We start from the raw sequence: 19,367 nt of genomic DNA, 5'->3' as shown, positions 1-19,367 counted from the left end.
CATATATATTATTTCCTTTTGAATAAGAATTTATTTATTCTTAAATAAAATTTTAAATTCATTTTATAATGAAAAAACTTTTTCATTTTTGAAAACTTATTATCAACCCAAATTTATAAACATCTAATATTTTATATGAAATCTAGGATATAAAAAAATAGATAGACATACTTATAACAACATTCAACCTTTTCGAAAAAAACAAAACATGGGTGAGGAACGGATGCTGCAACCTGCCCTAGGGTTTCTGTGAAACCTGAAATCGGCAGGACTGTCAATCTGGGTACAGCGGGCAGAGTCTGCTGAGCCAACGAGCAAGAAGAAGCGCCCATAAGGAACAGGAAAATGCAAACCCCCCAGGGGGAGGGCCAGGAGCCTCCCCCCGATCCGGACAACCGAGCACGGCCTACGGCCGACAAAGAGAAGGAACAGGACATCAGCGGCAACGCCATCGACAACAGACAGAAGAAAGGAAAGGACATTGACGCAGATGAAAGGAGTAAGGCAAGTTCTTCAACCTGCAAGCCTGTAGCGGTCCATAAACCAAGGGTGGACTTCCCAAGTGAACGCATCAATGCCAGGATACAGTACATGAGAGATCATGCGCTAATCGGTAAATTCATAGGAATATGGCCGACGGAGAGAGCGCTGAGAAGCTGGATCAACACCAAATGGCATCCTAAGGGGCACATCTCGTTGCATCTAGGAGCCAAGGGTTTCTTCACTGCAGTTTTTAACTGCCTGGAAGACCGCAATAGGATTCTGGATGGGGGTCCTTATTTCTTTAATTCAGCTGGATTATACCTGAAAGGCTGGGTTGAAAGATTCAACCCAGACAAGGAGGATCTGAGCTATGCGCCAGTGTGGATAAGGCTTTATTCACTACCGTGGGAATACTGGGAAGAAAAGTCTCTACAAGAAATCGGGAATGCTATTGGCGAGTTTGTAAAGATCGCAGAAGAAACAAAGCTATGCAGATATACATCCTATGCTCGGATCTGTGTCTATATGGATCTCAAGCAACCGCTGCCAGACACGGTAAGTTTCTTTCATGAAGACTCTGAATGGACTCAAGTTATAGATTATGAACATGTGCCCTTTAGATGCAGGAAATGCCATGAAATAGGGCATCTCTACAGAGACTGTCCTCAAAATAAGATACCCTCTCCCCAAGATAGTTCTGACAATCAAACTACAGATGGATTCACCAAGGTAACAAATCGAAGGAGAGGAAACAAGAAAACAACAGGCAACTCCAAAGTAAATCCAGTCAATAAGGCAAAGCCCACAACAAGCAACAGTTTCGAAGCACTGGACAAGGACGACGAGCAAGAACAGGAGAAGGAAAAGGCGAAAGACAAAGAGGTCCATCAAGAACAACCAGGCGAGACATCGGGGCAAGAAGGGAAGAAAATCCAAAAGCAAGTCAACTTGATCTCTCCAGCTAAAACCCTGCCATGGCATTCTCAAGGAATGGACGTTGAATATTCGCAGCCACATGAGAAATCTTCACAGGAGCGAGAGGATACCTCGCAAGCACCTCAAAATATGGAAGAAGATCCGGAACCCTTAGATATAGGGGAGCTGGACATTCTAGGTTTGGAACACGCATGCAAGACAGGGAACTTTGAAAAGATACCAGAAAAGCAAGTGGATAACCTAGTAGAAGTTCTGAACAGAGCACAGAAGAAATATTCGCTAGGAGTCCAAATAGGAAGTCCATGGGATGGAAAATTTATCACCAAGGACAATAAGAAAAGAGGTAGGAAATCCACTTTGGAAAGAACTATCAAGATCGGAGAGATTTTAGTGGAGTCAGGGAGGTATGCCAAACTGACCAAGTATTTCAATCCACACCCCCAAATTTCTCAATGAAGTTAATATCATGGAATATCAGAGGGCTCAATAGCCCTAGGAAAGGTAGATTATTAAAAAATATGCTGATGCAAGAAAAACCAAGCATTCTTTTCTTACAGGAAACGAAATGTAGTTCAATTTTTTTGGAAAAAATAGCAGTGAAAGCATGGCCAGGGGGGCATGTAGTAGCTGTTGATGCTCAGGGAGCTTCGGGAGGACTTGCAATCCTCTGGGATGCGCGAGTCATACAGTTAAATAATATTCAAGCCAACAAAAGCTTCATCCAGGCAACCTTTCATCTCTTAGGTTCCAATATCCATGGGCTAATAACAAATGTATATTTTCCTCAGGACATAGCTCAAAAAGCTCAGATCCTGAATACACTATCAGATCTCAGCTCAGACAGGCCTCATCCACTTTGGATTTCGGGAGGTGACTACAACATGACAGCGAGCATAGAAGAAAAACGTGGAGGCAGAAGCAGAACAAATAATGATGGCAATCTACTAAAAACTTTTATTCAAAATAACTGGCTGGTGGATGTCCCTACAGGCAATGGTCTCTTCACATGGAGTAATAAAAGAGAGGGAGAGCAGCAGATTGCGTCGCGTCTTGACAGGTTCCTCATCTCAGATAATGCAGTTCACTTAGGAGGGGAATTTACGGCATCCATACTTCCTTTCTCAGGTTCAGATCATTGGCCTATCGAACTGCAATGGAATAGGCCAGGTAACAATCTCAAACGTCCCTTTCGTTTTGAAGAATTCTGGTTAACTCACCCGGACTTTGAGAGGCTAGTAAGATCCACTTGGCTCCACTTCAATCCCTCTGAAGGCACCAGAATGGCCAGGTTTCAGCAAAAGCTTAAGCATCTTAAAGGGGTAATCAAAAGATGGAATCACAATACATTTGGCAACATCTTCACAGCACAAGCCTCCCTCAACACAGAAATGAAGAAAATCCAGCAAACCATCATCACTGAAGGGCGCACGGAGGAATTAACCAAGCAGGAGCAAGTCTTAGAATCTAGAATCATAGAAAGGGCTAAACAGGAGGAAATATTATGGAGACAGAAATCAAGGATCAGATGGCTAAAAAATGGAGAAAAGAACACTAAATTTTTTCATAAAACAACGGTGCAGCGTAGAATGGTAAATTACATTTCTCACATTAAAAATGAACAGGGGGATAAAATTGAAACTCATGAAGGCATTGAAGAGGAATTCCTGAGTTACTTCAAGAAGGCGCATCAGGAGCCCGATTTTAATAGAATGTCGGCCATCAACAAGCTAATTAAGAACATACCAAGGATAATAACAGAGGAACATAACAGTCTTCTCCTCAAGCCCATTAACTTAGAAGAAGTTGAAGAAGCTGTGCGGAATCTGAAGGAAGGCAAGGCGCCGGGACCGGATGGTTTTACATCAAATTTTTTTCATAAGTTCTGGGACTTGATAAAGGATGAAGTCTGGCAGGTAGTAGAGGAATCTAGAGCACTCAGATGGATGTATCCTGGATTAAATGCTACCTTCATAGCCTTAATTCCAAAAGGGGAAGACTCCAACACTCCAGACAAATATAGACCAATTGCGTTGTGTAATATCATCTACAAAATTACTTCTAAAGTAATAGCAACAAGACTAAAGCCGCTGCTCCCTCTGATTATATCGCCCGAGCAATCGGGTTATGTCGAAGGGCGTCAAATAACGGACGGGATTATTCTAACGCATGAGATAATTCACTCCTTAAAGCAAACCAAGAAACCAGGTATGTTGCTCAAGCTAGACTTATCCAAAGCTTTTGACAGTCTTAGTTGGGCTTATATTCAAAAAATCCTTTTAGCTTTTGGTTTTGCACACTCATGGGTCAGATGGATCTTCAACCTTCTATCTTCAGTTTTTTTCTCTGTCTTAATTAATGGTATTCCCTCAGCAACTTACCGTCCCTCCAGAGGTATAAGACAAGGCGACCCCTTATCTCCCTTCCTCTTTGTAATTATGGCAGAGGGACTAGGCAGAAATATCACCTCGGCCAGGCTTGCCCAGCAATTACGAGGCCTTTCTTTCAATCATTCCCCCGCCTACTCCCATCAGCAATTTGTAGATGATAATATGCTTTTTGGCCATCCCTCAGTGCAAGAAGCTCGTATCCTCAAATCTATCCTGTCAACCTTTTCTGATGCTTCAGGAGCCCTCATAAATCGAGTTAAATCCCAAATCTTTTTCTTCAATACCCCTGTGCCCACACAAAGATCTATTGGACGAATTTTGGGATTCACTATTGCCTCTCTGCCCTCCAAATATCTAGGTGCCCCTTTAATGGCCTCAGCTCTTAAGCACTCTTCCTGGAAGCAACTGCTGGAAAAACTTGAGTCTCGACTCACCCTCTGGACTAATCGAGCTCTGAATATGGCTAGCAGAATTGTTCTCATCAAAGCGGTCCTTCAATCCATGCCCCTCTATCTATTCTCCATACTAGCTGCCCCAAAATGGGTTCTCAAAGAAATCAAGACTCTTCAACGCAATTTTCTATGGGGAAGCTCGGGGCAAAATAGAAAATGGGCTTTGGTGAAATGGGATAAAGTTTGTCTTCCTAAAATAGCAGGAGGTATTGGGTTAAGGGACCCTGAGCACAGTAACAAAGCAATGGGAGCAAAAATCTGGTGGAGATGGCTTGCCCATCCCAGCACTCCATGGGCCTCTCTCTGGACAGCCAAATATACAAGCAACTGTCCTATGGAAGAACGAATACGAATGACAGAGCTAAGTACGGGTTCGGTATTTTGGAATTCAGCCATACAACACAGGAGCCTCATACAAGGACACAGCTTTTGGGAAATTAAAAATGGAACCACTGCGCGATTCTGGGAAGACTCATGGCAACAATTACCAAGATTAAGAGACATTCTACAAGATCATCAAATTCCAGAATGGGAAATGAATCAATACGCCACAGTCAGCCAATTCTGGAGAACAGGTACCACTCAAGAGCATAGGCAATGGAAAAATGCAAATCAATTTCTATCAAACTGCTCTGAGCAAACGAAGCAATACCTTAATACAGAACTTCAAAAGAGGCAAATCACTATCTCAGAAGGTATGGACACCCTCAGGTGGGGTTATGAAGAGAAAGGAATCTTTACCACAAAGGAAGCATACAAAATCATTATCCAAGATCGGCTCAACAAAGATAAACTTTGGGAGGAAATTTGGCGTTCATCCAACTGGCCGAAAGTCTCCACATTCTTATGGCTTCTTTGTCATAATCGAATTCTAACTTGGGATAATCTTAGAAGAAGAGGTTTCTCAGGACCATCTATATGCCTAATGTGTAGAAAGGAGGAGGAAACAGCCATACATCTTATGCAGACATGCCAAATTGGAAGAAAACTCTGGGAGAAGGTAGCTTTTCGCTGTCAAAAAGAGGGCAGAGTACAGGGAGATCTCAAAGCGACTATGTGCAAATGGGGTCAACAGCCTTTTCAAAGCAACTTCCTTAATACTCTATGGCATCTTATACCTGGACTATTAATGTGGAACATATGGAAAGAGCGTAATAGAAGAATTTTCAAAAATCAATCTATGTCTCTAGAGCAACTCTGGAATAAATTTCATCAGAATATCATGGAGACTCTCTTAATTAGAGATTGGCACTCAGAAGACCTTCCCACTTCACCTCAGGAAAAAATAATATGGGACAACTGGGGGATTCCGATAAATCAAATGTTCACTGGGATAAAGAACCACATAATGCAGGGACAGGAATTAAACACCTGGATTCCGCCACCCATCAACATGTTCCAGCTTAATTTTGATGGCGCCTCTAAAGGAAATCCAGGGAAGGCAGGATATGGAGGAGTCTTCAGGGATCATAATGGCAATCCTCACTGTATCTTCATGGGATCGATAGGCTGGGACACTAATAACTCAGCAGAATTGGAGGGATTATGGAGAGGTCTTAAATTAGCCCAAAGAAAAGGTTTCTTTCCTCTCATTGTTGAAGGGGATTCGCAAATCATAATCAGAATGATCATCAAAATGTTGCACGGTTCTCCCATACACAAAGTAAGCAATAGTTGGAGAATGGCCCAGAGGTTGGAGTTGATCAACAACTGGCTGTCTCAGCATCAAGCAATTTCTTGCAAACACATCAGAAGGGAAGGCAATAAGCTCGCTGACTTTCTTGCCAACCTTGGAGTGGAAGCTAAGAGCGGTTACTTTGAAGGTTCTATTTCCAGCCTAGATTCAGAGGACCAGATTGCCAAAATCCAGGAGATTGTCACTAGGGACAAAGCTCAGATCAAGAGAACCCACCCGGATGCGGGTGATCCCTCCAGCTATCAATGAAAAACCACAACGGACAGACAGTTGGCCCCATGGATGGCAGGCCGGCGGACTGCATGGTACAGGTCGTAGGTAGATTTAACAGGTTCAAGGTGAGCGAATTAACTCTGTTGCAGCCTCGGAGTTGGCTCGAATTCATTTCGAGCATAGCAACTATGATAGCTCTCTGGTTCCGGGCTTTGGATCAGCGCAATGCCATTAATGCTTCAGGGTTTTATAGGGCTATGTCGCCTCAATTCTGGCGCATTGTCATTTGGGTTTGGTTGATTGATCGGCACTAGAGACGCCCTGGGATTTTCAGAGCTCTCTCTGCTCCTAGTCAACTTCATTTCATTTGTCTTCATTGGTTCTCTGCCCTCGCAACCATGCTGCGTAGAAGAGGCATCCCTTGTAGGGGAAGTAATTCAGGAAATAGAGGAGGCCGTGCTTGTCCCGTGCCTCAGATTGTTGATCCTATTACATCTACTCCGCCCTCATCTCCGACGTCGGAACCGGATAGGTCTCGTCCGAACAACTCATTTCAGACCTCCAGCTTCTCCTTCCAGAGTCAGCTCAATAGACCCATTATGACAATCAATTTCATAGTTTTTGTCTCTGAAGAGGAGGGTAATTCTTCTAGCTCGACTCCTTCTGATTACGCTCCTTCACAAGATGACAGCATCTTGCTCGGGGACCTATCAGGACGAGTTTATCATGTGGACCATAGGCAGGAAGTCGCCCCGGCTCCGGAACAGACTCAGCAACCGACTCCAGCTCAGGAAGACGTTTTAATTTGCGGACCCTCTCAACGAAATTCCGGAGTTCTGCAGCTGGTTACTCATACGGATGGCGAACCAGTTCTGGATGAAGATGGTTTCGTTACCTGGCTTGCCTCCACCAGCCAGGAAAAGGAGGACACGCCACCTTTGCCAGGACATGTCGGTTGAGCACAGTAACTTCTTGACGGGAGGCTCTCTTGCTCATACGTTTTGTTTTTTTGTTCTTATGGTTTTGAGTCAGAAGTTAGTGGTTGATGACTAGTCTACTCTTTCATATGATTATGCCGGAGGTTTTTTTGTACTGGCCGTCAATGCAGGCCAAGAAAATTGTAAGTATGCTAAATCTAGTCAGCAGGACTACATTGTAATTTTGACTGAAGGGCTAAATTGTAAAATCCCTATTTTTCTGGCTGAGGATTGGCTTAGGCCTCCTCTGAGGACTTAACCTTACTGTACATATTTTTTCACTTTCTAAATAGAATTAGCATTTACAGAGAAAAAAAAAAACAACATTCAACCTTTTCGAGATAGTTGCCTTGGCTATAGATCCACATTGAGATTGGAGAATGGGGCCACAACTTAAAGTGGTGTCATGGTCATGGATGGATTAGAGAAGGAGACAGGGCTCAACCCTATGAGAGACTCAACCTCGGGGTCAAATGAATGTTTAGAGGAGCAGGCGAAGGATTGCACAAGTAGCCTACCATGAAAAAACTAGCTATATGAATGCATTTTCTATTGTAGGTTGTCATGGAGAAGGGGAGAATGTTGTGGAGAGAAAAAAGAGATTTGGTCGGAAACATTTGTTAGTGATGTTTGTGGAATGATAGAAGGATTCTTGGAGTTACTGACAGTTTTTTATACAGGTGAGATTTTCATTAAAGATGCCTCATTAGGTTTGTGTATTAAGGAAAGGTTCTAGGTAAAAGTGTCATTGTGGAGTAGATCTAAGGTAACCCCATAGAGGATTCGCTACCTTAGGATCAATGGATGGTTGGAATTTCACCTAAGGTTTCTCCCAATGTGTCTTTTTTACAACATGCCAGTTACTCTTTGTATTATTTTCTAGTTACTTCTTTGTTAGAAGGATCCTATGTGCTAGTTTGTGGAAAGAACCATGGACACGGAGAGTAGGTTCAAGATAGTTTTTGTTTGGTGATGCACAACTTAACTTTTTGATCTCTCAGGAACTAAGTGATGGGAATCCTAATTATATATCAATCAAGTCTCACGTCACCTTTCCTAGGCACATTGAAACTTTTCTTCCACATTTTTTAACTTTAATGAGTTCTTAGGAAGGTTATATCTTATGTTCCTAATGCATTTATTGCATAGGATATTGAGGATATTTGATGTAGATCACATGAAATATGGACTTGTGGAAATTAGTGGGCCTGGTCCCTACTACAGTATGAACAATAATTAGTTTTCTTAGAGTAATTACTACCCCTCCTTGTATTGCAAGGTCATAGGGAATTAGATCCTATTTTCTAGGACTTTAGGAGGGAAATAATCATTTCTTCATGGAGCTTTCCCCTCAACTATTTTTGTATAAATAATACATGAGTAGCCCATTATGGATATTTTTTAAAGGTTAGACTCAATAGTAGTTAGCGAAGTATTTTTTCGTATTATTTTTAGTTATATCATACTTATCACCATATTGTTTGATTGATGAAAATCACTCCATCGACTTCCACACTAATTTTTATTTAAGGGACTTGAGTCTCCTTGTGTTAGGGTGCAATATAGCTTCTTTTTTATTTTTATTTTTCATGCATTAGTTCAATTATATATATATATATATATATATATATGAAATTATGGTTCTCAATATTTTTTTGAAGGTTCATAAATATGTTTGTTTATAATTTTTCTTCATGAATCTTATCTTAGTTAATTTATCCATAACCATTTCATGAAATTATTATTCTTTCTCATGTAATATCTTAGCTAGATTGTTTTTATTTAATTGTTCACATATTTTTACATTTTGTGTAAATAAATTCTTGTTTAGTACAAGTATATGAGAGTCCAAATTTTCCTATTCCTTTTATGAACTAATCAATTTGAGATACCTAAACTTGGAAAATGTTCCTTAACCCTTCTAAGACCTTCATTTACCTTCTTCACCCTTCACAACATATTTAGACCTCATAAAACTTCTCTTGATTTTTTCTTGTAGAAAAACAGGGTCATCCTATAGTACTACACATATTGCCTCAAGAAAACTCTACATTGGTACCAAAAGATTGTTTATCATTTCTTAGAATATTACAACATTCATTAGAACTTAGATATGGAGTTTAGAGGTTCAGAGCCCCTTAGAAACTTTATCCTGGTAGATGTAACTATCTTTATGCAATTAGGGTTTATTGTTTGTATGCCTTTTCTCAATTGCAAGTTGATTCGTCATGTTGGAAATAATATTGAGAGGGGGGGGTGAATCAGTATTATCAGAGTAATCAAACTTTTTCTATGCCCAGAAACATATACGCTACTTCAGTTAAGTGAACCAGCGTGTACACGCTACTGTGACGAAGTAAAACAGCGTATAAGCAGAAAACTCACAATTTAGTTAGCTTATTCTTCAATTAAGTGCATCGGGACATTATTCATCATATTAACAGTAAACATGTGCAGTATAACAAAACAGATAAAAAGCCACACACATGAACACCAAGATATAAGGTGGAAACCCAATGTGGGTGAAAACCACCTGCTGCAAGTTGTCTCTATCTTTCTTTAATATGAAACTTCAGTTTACAATCTTTTGTACTGGTGCAGCCTTATACCAGTACGCAGGCTACAACCTGCAGAAGGCTTCAACCTTCTCTCGTTCTCCAAACTTCCTTGGAAGGGAGCTCCAACCCCCTTTGCTCTTGTACTAGCCAAGATACTAGTACGTAGGTGCTGACCTACAATCTTCCTTCTTCCAGGTATCACTTTTCATACATTTTCAGACTTGGATATTCCTGAAGCACAACATTACAATCTGAAGACCACAATTCATTCAATTTCCACAACAGATCATTGAAGCATAAGACAACCAAACTTTGAATCACTGAACTACTGAACCCTGTCAATCACCAGTTACCAGAACACAGAGCAGACTACAGAACTCTGCAATAACAGTCAGACCCCACTGTAAACCCAAAATCAAGCTTCAAAAGATATACGCTACTTTAATGAGCAGAACCCGCGTGTACACGCTCTTTTACCGAAGCCAACCTGCGTACAGATCTAAAAATAAACTTTCTCAATTTGCAGCTGTACCAGATATTAGTTAGACCCAGAACGTAACATTGCGACAATATGCAGATCTAGAAATACGCATAATCAACCATATCATGATAGTGCATTTCAAACCATTAGATCCCGATCTATCCTTAGATCTAGTCTTCCATCAACCGATGTGATCTCTCCTTGACTTAGATCAAGCAACTCAGAACCTGCATATCAGATCTCTTTCTCTCTTAGATGTTCAAGCCTTGTCGAAAGATGATATTTGCCTAATGATCTTCTTCTCCTTATATAGCCTTAGGCCTTTCTCAATACCAAGAGTCAAAACCATAGTAACACAATACCATCAACTTTAAAACTAGGGATCGACACGCCCGTCGAGACATAATGGTCCGAAATCATAGGCACAACTTCCAAGGACTAACCACCATGAACCAAAGGAACCTTTCCACATACACGCGCTTTTTCTGAATCGAACTAGCGTGTACACGCGACTTGGGCTTAACGAAACGGCGTGTATGAGCTTCCTTGGCATGCTGTACTGAGATCTGTCTTCTGATTAAGTTGCCATCACCTGTACCAACCTCTGAGCACCTGTACCATCCACTGAGTGAGTTGCCATCAAGGACAACACTTGAATCATAATGCCAACAATCTCCCCCTTTGGACTTGATGGCAACCACCACACCAAGTCACTCTCCCCCTTTAACATCAAGGGCAAAGGGCTATGCTCCCCCTGAGGACATGCTGATACCTCTGCTTGGCTGTGCTGACTCGTGCTCCCCCTGACAGTAGGCCAGATCTGCAAAAGATGTTCTTCAACAAGAACCAAGACTTATACACCATAAGGGACCTTTCTATCATCAAGGACTCAATACATACAACCATAACATATCAGAAACAACCACTTTATATTACAGCATTCATCCCAGGCATAGTGGGGAAACCAACAAAGGCCGTTACATGACCTTGACACCATAAAAGAGACAAGAGAGATACATGACATAGAGACAACAGATCTAGACCAAGACTTAGGAAAGACACCAGTAGCATCTGATAAACATCTTGTTAGATCAGCAACTAGAATTTCTTTCTGAGCTCCTTCTCCTGAAACCAACAACCAAAACATCTGAATGCCAACAATGCTTTATGAGACTTTTGAGCTGCTCCCCCTGAACCTGTGCCTGTTGCACTCCCTGAAACTGTGCCTGAATAATTCTGACATTCCCATTGCTGTTCAGAACTTCAGAGTTTTCCCTTGCTGTTTAGAACTTCATATACGCGTTTTATCCTGTATAAAACAGCGTATGTACGCTGATATTCTTTCTGCAACAAGCGTCCAGAATACACGCGACTTACCCATCATGAATCCGCGTGTATACGCGCATACCCCTTCCGTAACCTGCGTATACCAACTTTTCTGTAAAACAAACAAATTTCAACAACAGGATGAAGCATCAACTACTCCCAGCTTTTGTCTGAGATATTCAAAAGTTTCCCTGGGCAGTGGTTTTGTGAGAATATCAGCAACTTGCTCCTTAGAAGGAACATACTCCAACTTGACCTTCTGCTCAAGCACTTGTTCCCGAAGAAAATGGTACTTGATTGGTATGTGCTTGGTCTTTGAGTGCATGACTGGATTCTTTGAAATGCTGATTGCACTTGTATTATCACATAAGATAGAGACAGGTGGAGTGCAAGTGATTTGAAAGTCCTGCAAGGTCTGCATCATCCAAAGAAGTTGTGTGCAACAAGATGCTGCAGCCACATATTCTGCTTCAGCTGTAGATAAGGCAATCGAACTTTGTTTCTTGCTGAACCAAGATACTAATCTGGAACCCATGAAGAAAGCACCTCCACTTGTGCTTTTCCTATCATCCACACTTCCAGCCCAATCTGCATCTGTGTAAGCATGAAGAGTGAGATCTGTATTTCTAGGATACCATAAGCCATAGTTTTGGGTCCCTTGAAGATATTTGAAGATTCTTTTGACTGCCTGAAGATGAGTTTCCTTTGGGTTGGCTTGAAATCTTCCAACCATTCCTACTGCATGTGTAATATCTGGTCGAGTACCTGCCAAATAAAGCAAACTCCCAATCATGGATCTATAAGTGGGTTGGTGAACTGCTGCTGATTCATCATTTGCACTGAGGCTGCATCCTGTAACCATGGGTGTACATACTGGTTTTGACTCTTCCATGCCATACTTCTTCAAGATCTGCTTGAGGTATTTGGTTTGAGACAAGAAGATACCTCCTTCATTTTGTTGGATTTGCAATCCAAGAAAATATGTCAATTCTCCAAGAAGTGACATTTCGAATTCTTTCTGCATAACCAAGGCAAAGTTTTGACTCATAGTCTCTTCATTGCTGCCAAAAATAATATCATCTACATAAACAACAAGAATTAGCAATTTGTTATTTTCAACTTTTATATAGAGATTGCTATCTGCTGATCCTTTTGAAAAGCCTTGTTGGTGAAGATATTTGTCCAACCGATAGTACCAAGCCCTTGGAGCTTGTTTGAGCCCATAGAGAGCCTTTTTCAATCTGCATACAAGGTTTGGATCATTCCCAAGAATGAACCCATCTGGCTGCTCAATATATACTTCTTCTTCTAAGTCTCCATTCAGGAAGGCTGATTTCACGTCCATTTGAAATACCTTGAAGTTTTGAAAGCTTGAGAGAGCAAGGAACATTCGGATGGCCTCTAGTCTTGCCACAGGAGCAAAGGTTTCTTCAAAATCTATTCCTTCTTGTTGTGCATACCCTTTACAAACAAGTCTGGCCTTGTTTCTAATTACTTCTCCATTTTCATTTAACTTATTCTTGAAGACCCATTTTGTTCCTATTACATTCTTATCTTTTGGTCTAGGAACTAATTCCCAAGTGTTGTTCCTTTCGATTTGCTCAAGTTCTTCATCCATTGCTTTGACCCAACATTCATCTTTGCATGCTTCTTTCACATTTTGTGGTTCAATGGAGGAGAGTAGAGCCAAGTAGCTTGAAGCTTCTGCAAGTGTCCTTCTTGTTTGTACTCCTGCTTCTTTCTGCCCCACAATCTGAGATTCTGGATGATTCTTTTGGACATATCTGGATGGAGTCTTCTCTTCTATTCTTGTCTGCTCCTCTGGTTCTTCTTGAGATTCTTCTTCTTCTTGAGGTTCTTCTTCTTCATCATTTCGCCTTTGAGAGTAACCTTCATCTTCTTCATGATGAACTTGCCTAGGAATATATCCCTTCTCATCAACCACTATATCAATACTGTCAACAATTCTGCCAAGTCTTTTATTGTAGCACTTGTATGCTTTGCTATGTGGAGAATAACCAAGAAGAATGCCCTCATCTGCTCTAGGTTCAAGTTTGCCAAGTTGCTCATCAGTATTCTTAATATAACATTTGCTCCCAAAGATTTTGAAATGCTTCACGGAAGGAGTTTTACCACTCCAAAGCTCATGAGGTGTTTGAGTGCTGTTTACTCGGACATTTGTTTTGTTAAGAATGATAACAGCAGCATGTGCAGCTTCACCCCAGAAGGTTGCAGGAGTACCTGATTCATCGAGCATAGCGCGAGCCATTTGTTGGATAGTTCTGTTCATTCTTTCCACAACCCCATTTTGCTGAGGAGTTCTAGCTGTAGAGAATTCTCTTCTTATCCCATGTTCATCGCAGAAATCGAAAAATTCATTTGATGTGAACTCCCCACCTCTGTCAGATCTGAGGCACTTGATTTTGTGTCCTGATTCATTTTCAGCCAATGCTTTGAAGGATTTGAATTTTTCGAATGCTTCATCTTTGTGCTTCATAAGCCCTAACCAAACAAACCTTGAGAAATCATCAATGAATAATATCAGATATTCTTCTCCTCGAGGTGTCCTTTTCCTAAATGGACCACATACATCTGTATGGACTAGCTCAAGAGGTAAGCTAGCTGATCCTTCCTTCTCTGGAAAGTTAGTTCTGGTTTGCTTTCCAAACTGACAAGATTTGCATATGGTGTTGTCTGGAATTTTGATATCTGGAAGATCGCGAACTGCCTGATATTTGCATGCTTTCCTTATTTGTGAGAAGCTTAGATGTCCCAACCTTCGATGCCATAACCAGTGCTCTTCATCCTTGCTAAGATAGCATTGTTGTTGTCCTTCTTCAAATATGTACAGATTATTTGGAGTTCTTTTGCCTTTGAGAACTGTTTTACCTGTATCAAGATCACGAACAAGACATCCATTCGATCTGAAAATAACCTCTGTTTTTTGATCACACATCTGGCTGACACTTAGAAGATTATGCTTCAATCCATCAACATACAAAACATTTCCAGCCTTGACCTTTTCTTTCAAAGGAGCAATACCTTTTCCTTTTATAGTTGCAGGAGTATCATTTCCAAAAGAAACTTTCTTTCCCTTTTCTAAAGTAGAATAAGATTCAAGTTTTTCTTTATCACCTGTCATATGTTTCGAACATCCACTGTCAATGTACCATAGATTTTCCTGTCCTTCTGCATAAAATGCTATCCCACATCTTTCTGTTTGAGGTTCCTTTATTCTCCATGTTTTGGTGCTTGTGGCTTGTTCCTTTTTCTCCTGAAACCTGCTCCTGCATTCAGAGTCTTTATGACCAAAATTATTGCAAATAGAACATTCAACTTCATTTTCAAGCACCGAAAAGTTGTTATAGGTCCTTTTTGTAATCCCTGTCATACTTCTTTGTTTTTGAGCTTCCCTAGTCATGATTGTTTTATATGCAACACATATGAAAATCAAGTGTGTTCACTGTCATGAGCATGTCCATTATGCGAAGAACTCCCCATAGAAGAAATAAAGAAAGAAGGAGTCCATAGTAGCAACAACAGGTGAGGTTCTAGCTTCACAATCCGAACTTGATTTCACTCTCATTGAATGGATGACTAGAATTGCCATGGGAGGCATGTGGTATCTTGACAACAGTGCCTCATTCTATATGATGTGGAATAGAGATATCTTTAGTGGTTTTAAGGAGAAATACCTCAAGCAAAGCATAGAGTTTGAAGATGACAAGAGGTATAGAGCTACCAAAAATCATTATGGTTTCCTTTTAGAGGGAGTCTGGCTCCCATCTTAGGATCACATATGTGATTTATGTTTCAGGAATAAATATGAATCTTATTTCAGTCACGGTATTGGAAGGCCATGGATATGATGTGATTTTTAGTAAGGGAAAGCTTTTTCTTGGACACACCACCATGGGACAGGTGAAACATGTTGGTGCAAGGCTGAAGAACTTGTATGCCCTTGAGGTTCAAGATGCGTATGAAGCCTTGAGGAGAAATGCAAAGGTTAGAGACTTGTTGTTTGAGAGGGAGAGTAAATTACCTCTCAACATTAAACTCTTGGAGAAGCCTTAGAAGCAACTTGAGGAAGTTGTGGAGCAGCGACAACTAGAGAAGCTGGGAGGAGACCAAGTGGAGAGTTCCACTCAAGTAGAGAAGAATGAGTCTCAGACAATTGTGGAGCAGAAATAATTAGATAAGCTGAGAGGAGACCTAGTGGGGGCATCCAGTGATGCAGAGACCTCCAGCAGGGGGAAATTTTGACCCAAGTGGGAAGAGGGATCACATGTAACCAAACCTCCAGGTGAGAGGTGGGATGATTTGAAGTGATAGTCCCAAGGGGGCTGAAACTGGGCAGGGTCCACTGAGTCATTTTATTTCATGGATCATACCTTTCTATAGGAGCCCAAAGAACATACTAGTGGGAGGAATCAATGGGATTTATGCACTAAGAGATCAAAGTGACATAGGCTAGAGTAGTTAGATACTGAAGGAATGTAGAGAGGGTTGAAAACAGTGCATAAAGGAAGAGTCAATAGAAGCATGTAGTTTTCAATTAATAGAGGCAATAGTAGTCAGAAACTTTGATGGCAGAGGTATGATTCTAATCCAGGTTGGATGTTCTTTTTGTTTCTGGAGTTGCTCGAGAAAAAACACTCAAGAGAAGTGTTGCATGAAAAAAATTGCAAAGGTTTAGGATCGGGATAGAGTTGAATTCCTTTCTTGTTGAGAGGGAATGTTCAAAATAGAAACAAGAAATGATAAAAATAGAATCCATAAATTCCATTTTAATTTGTCCTTCAATTATATTAAGAATTAAATTCAAATTTTATTCTCATAATAACTTGTAATAGTTAACTAGAGTGAGTTGACTTAGTTAACTTAGGAATTTTGACTTGGAATTCTTTCTTAAGTCATGTATATGTTATCCCTATATTATAGGGGTCTAGGATGAGTTAATTATGAGTTATAATTAGTTAGCTTAGTTTATTGAGTTAAGTCCAGTTAAATTAGTTCCAAATTGTTTGAGGAATTAATAGTGAGTTAACTATCAGTTGATACATTAGTACACTCAACTAGTGCTACTCTGGTTAACTGAAGATTACTGCATCAGAAAAACATGCATGTAGATTCTGAGAAAGACCTAGTTGAGACTATAGTGTAGGGACAATGTACTATTTGTTTTAGATTTTTATAAGTTCACTGATAATGCATGCAACCAAGAACTGATCCTTGAAAGGATTGGGTAGCAAGGATTTAAATACGGGCTAATTCTCTCAAGAATTGTGCAAATATTTAGAAGCTTGGATGCTTGGAAATTTGGCTAAATATTGGCCAAAGGAATTCATCACATCGAGGATGGGAAACACTTATGCAGGTTAAGCTCAAGGTAGAGCAGAGCATATCATATTCATCCAAATTATTTGACCAAGGGTGCATTGGAATAAAGACTTGGAGAGCATGTGAAGACGCTAAGCTTTGGCCTTGGGATTTATTATGAGTTGTAGATTGAATTTGCTAAGTGTTGGGATTGTTCTAGAAAGAACAAGCATTGTAATTTCATCTTGGTTTTCTGGATTAATACAATACAGATAATAGGGCTTTTGAGCTATGGCTTTCCTCGGATAAATATTGTGTTATGTGCCATTGATATTCTTCCTCTTGTCGATTATTATTTTGTTTTATCTTTATGTTCTTCCGTTGTAAAGTGGAGAAGTAGAGTCTTGTCTCTTGTTTTAGCAGATTACATGAGCTTGTGAATCTATAGGCTTTCCACAATTTATTTAGAGTCGCTTACGCGACATCTAGTGGTAAACTCACCTTTTCTCCAAAATACGCCTACACATGTAGGAGAGGAACAAGATAAAAGTGTATAATATGCAAGAAAGTGGGTTGTCCTTATCAAATACAAAATAGGTGGGGTCCATCTAACTTAACTCAAAGTACTCTAATTTTTTTGCATAGAATATTGTTACAAAAAATTAAAAAATATATATTAAAAAATTTTTGGACCCTCCATCTCTCGACATGAAAACTAGCTACTACAGGAAACATATGGATTACTAGAAGAACCTATAGGTGTTGTAATAGGAAATAAACAAATTACAAGATGAAGTTGATATTTTTCCCAAAACAACCACAAAAGATTCAAATGACTTAAAAGGCAAGGGTATATTTGAAATATATGTAATTAAAAGGTCTCACCACTCATATTTTTCATAAGAAAGAGTGTCAAAAGTATCTCAATTATCAAGAATAGTTTTATATTTTGAACAGTTTGAGTTAAAGAAGTAGAGCAAGAAAAAAATTTGATATTTTTTTCAAGAGACAGAAAGTGGGAAAATGATGAGGAATTGTAGGGAGTAATTAGTGGCAAGTCGTTTCCTATCCTTGAAAATAAGAAAGTGTGCATATTTTCTCTACTACAGAAATCCTTATTACACCTAAAACCCTAAACTGTTATAACAAAAGAGACCCAAGCAAAGTCCTAAACCAAGTTAGAGGAGGGAAATGACTAGAGAGATATTGAAGAACATGTATGCTTCCATCCATTAGGTGAGACTGCATCCACATTAGCATGAGATGTTAGAAAAGTCATAAGAGGCATACATGAACAATAACAAGGAAAGGAAGCTCATTTAGTTTCTCAAAGGATTAACAACATATTCAGTAAATGGCTATGATGTGCCTCCAAATTAGATACAAATTAAGTCCCATCTAACCTTCCCTACATACATTCAGCATTTCCTTTTGCACTTAAAAATGTAGTTTTCATCTTTAATATGTTCTTAGGAAGGTTAGATATTATTTTCATATATTGTATGCATAATACATTTATTGTGAGGGATGTTAAGAATATTCAATCTCATTAGAAGAAATCTATTCTAGAGAAAAATGAAATACTTGATCCTTGCTGCAGGATGATCAAAAGCTCATTGGCCTTGAGAAATTACTACTCCTCCCTATACCTCCGAGGCCACAAGGAGCAGTCTGCTCTTCAAGGAGGCTTCTCCCCAACTATTATTTTTGTAAATAAGAGGATTCAATAGCCTATTAGGGATTGAAATTTCAGGCATTACAGGTAGCATTATTTAGTGAAGAATTTTTGCATGTTATTCTCATTTCTATCATCCACCATTTATTAGCAAATTGGTTGATTAATGAAAAACATTTCCTTGCTTCCAATCTATTTTTATTTAATGGATTTGTGTTTCTTTCTCTTAGGGCGCTACCTAGGTGCTTAGGCCCCATTTTTTAATTTTTACTTTGCATGCATTAGTTCAACTATATAGACTTTTGGCATTTTAGTTCTTAATATTGTTTTATGCAGGTTGATAAAATTGTTTAAAATATTTTTTCATGCATATTGTCTTAGTGAATTTAGACATAGTCCTCTTATGTAATTTAATATTCTTTCTCATCCACTAGACTACATAAATTACTATTCTTTACTTATTGTTCACATATCTATGCATTTTTTGTAAATAAACTCCTATTTTGCATAGCTACAAGATAACCTATATTTTCATATTCATTACATGAACTTGTCAATTGGAGGTGTTTGAGCTTGGAAAAGGCTCATTTACCCTTATACAACCTTCCTCCACCTTCTTCACTATTAGGTTATTTCCTGTAGCAAAACAAGTTCTTCTTGTAGTAGTATGTAGATGCCCTTAGAACAACTCTAGATTTGTCTTGAAAGCTTGTTTGTCATTCCTTATCATATTACAATGCTTATTAGACACTAAGGATAGAGTTTAAAGTTTGAGACACCCCTTAGAAACTTTACCCTACTAATTGTAACTGTCTTTCTGCAATTAGGGTTTTTTGTTTGTATCTCTTATTTCAACTATAAGTT

General features: G+C 39.6%; 1 protein-coding gene across 1 annotated transcript; it reads left to right on the top strand.

Annotated features, from left to right (window-relative positions):
• The first annotated feature begins 345 nt into the window (after window positions 1-345).
• Window positions 346-6,203, top strand: LOC149206083 (uncharacterized). Its single transcript, XM_089397586.1, has 2 exons — window positions 346-1,717; window positions 2,017-6,203. The coding sequence occupies exons 1-2, from the start codon at window positions 346-348 to the stop codon at window positions 6,201-6,203; spliced, it is 5,559 nt and encodes a 1,852-aa protein (XP_089253712.1).
• The last annotated feature ends 13,164 nt before the right edge of the window (window positions 6,204-19,367 follow it).

The sequence above is a fragment of the Pinus tabuliformis genome, chromosome 1_2 (assembly GCF_031772625.1).
Source record: "Pinus tabuliformis cultivar Carrire ecotype Pingquan chromosome 1_2, CPIR1, whole genome shotgun sequence".
Classification (NCBI taxonomy): Eukaryota; Viridiplantae; Streptophyta; class Pinopsida; order Pinales; family Pinaceae; genus Pinus; species Pinus tabuliformis.
Note: the sequence above shows the minus strand (reverse complement) of the source record. Positions and strands in the feature narration are given on the sequence as shown.

What these genes read in the sequence shown, in the direction of transcription:
- LOC149206083 (XM_089397586.1), top strand. Translation starts at nt 346, where the DNA reads ATGCAAACCCCCCAGGGGGAGGGCCAGGAGCCTCCCCCCGATCCGGAC. An exon ending in GCTAGGAGTCCAAATAGGAA is followed by an intron (nt 1,718 to 2,016) that starts GTCCATGGGATG and finishes AAAAAATAGCAG; the next exon opens with TGAAAGCATGGCCAGGGGGG.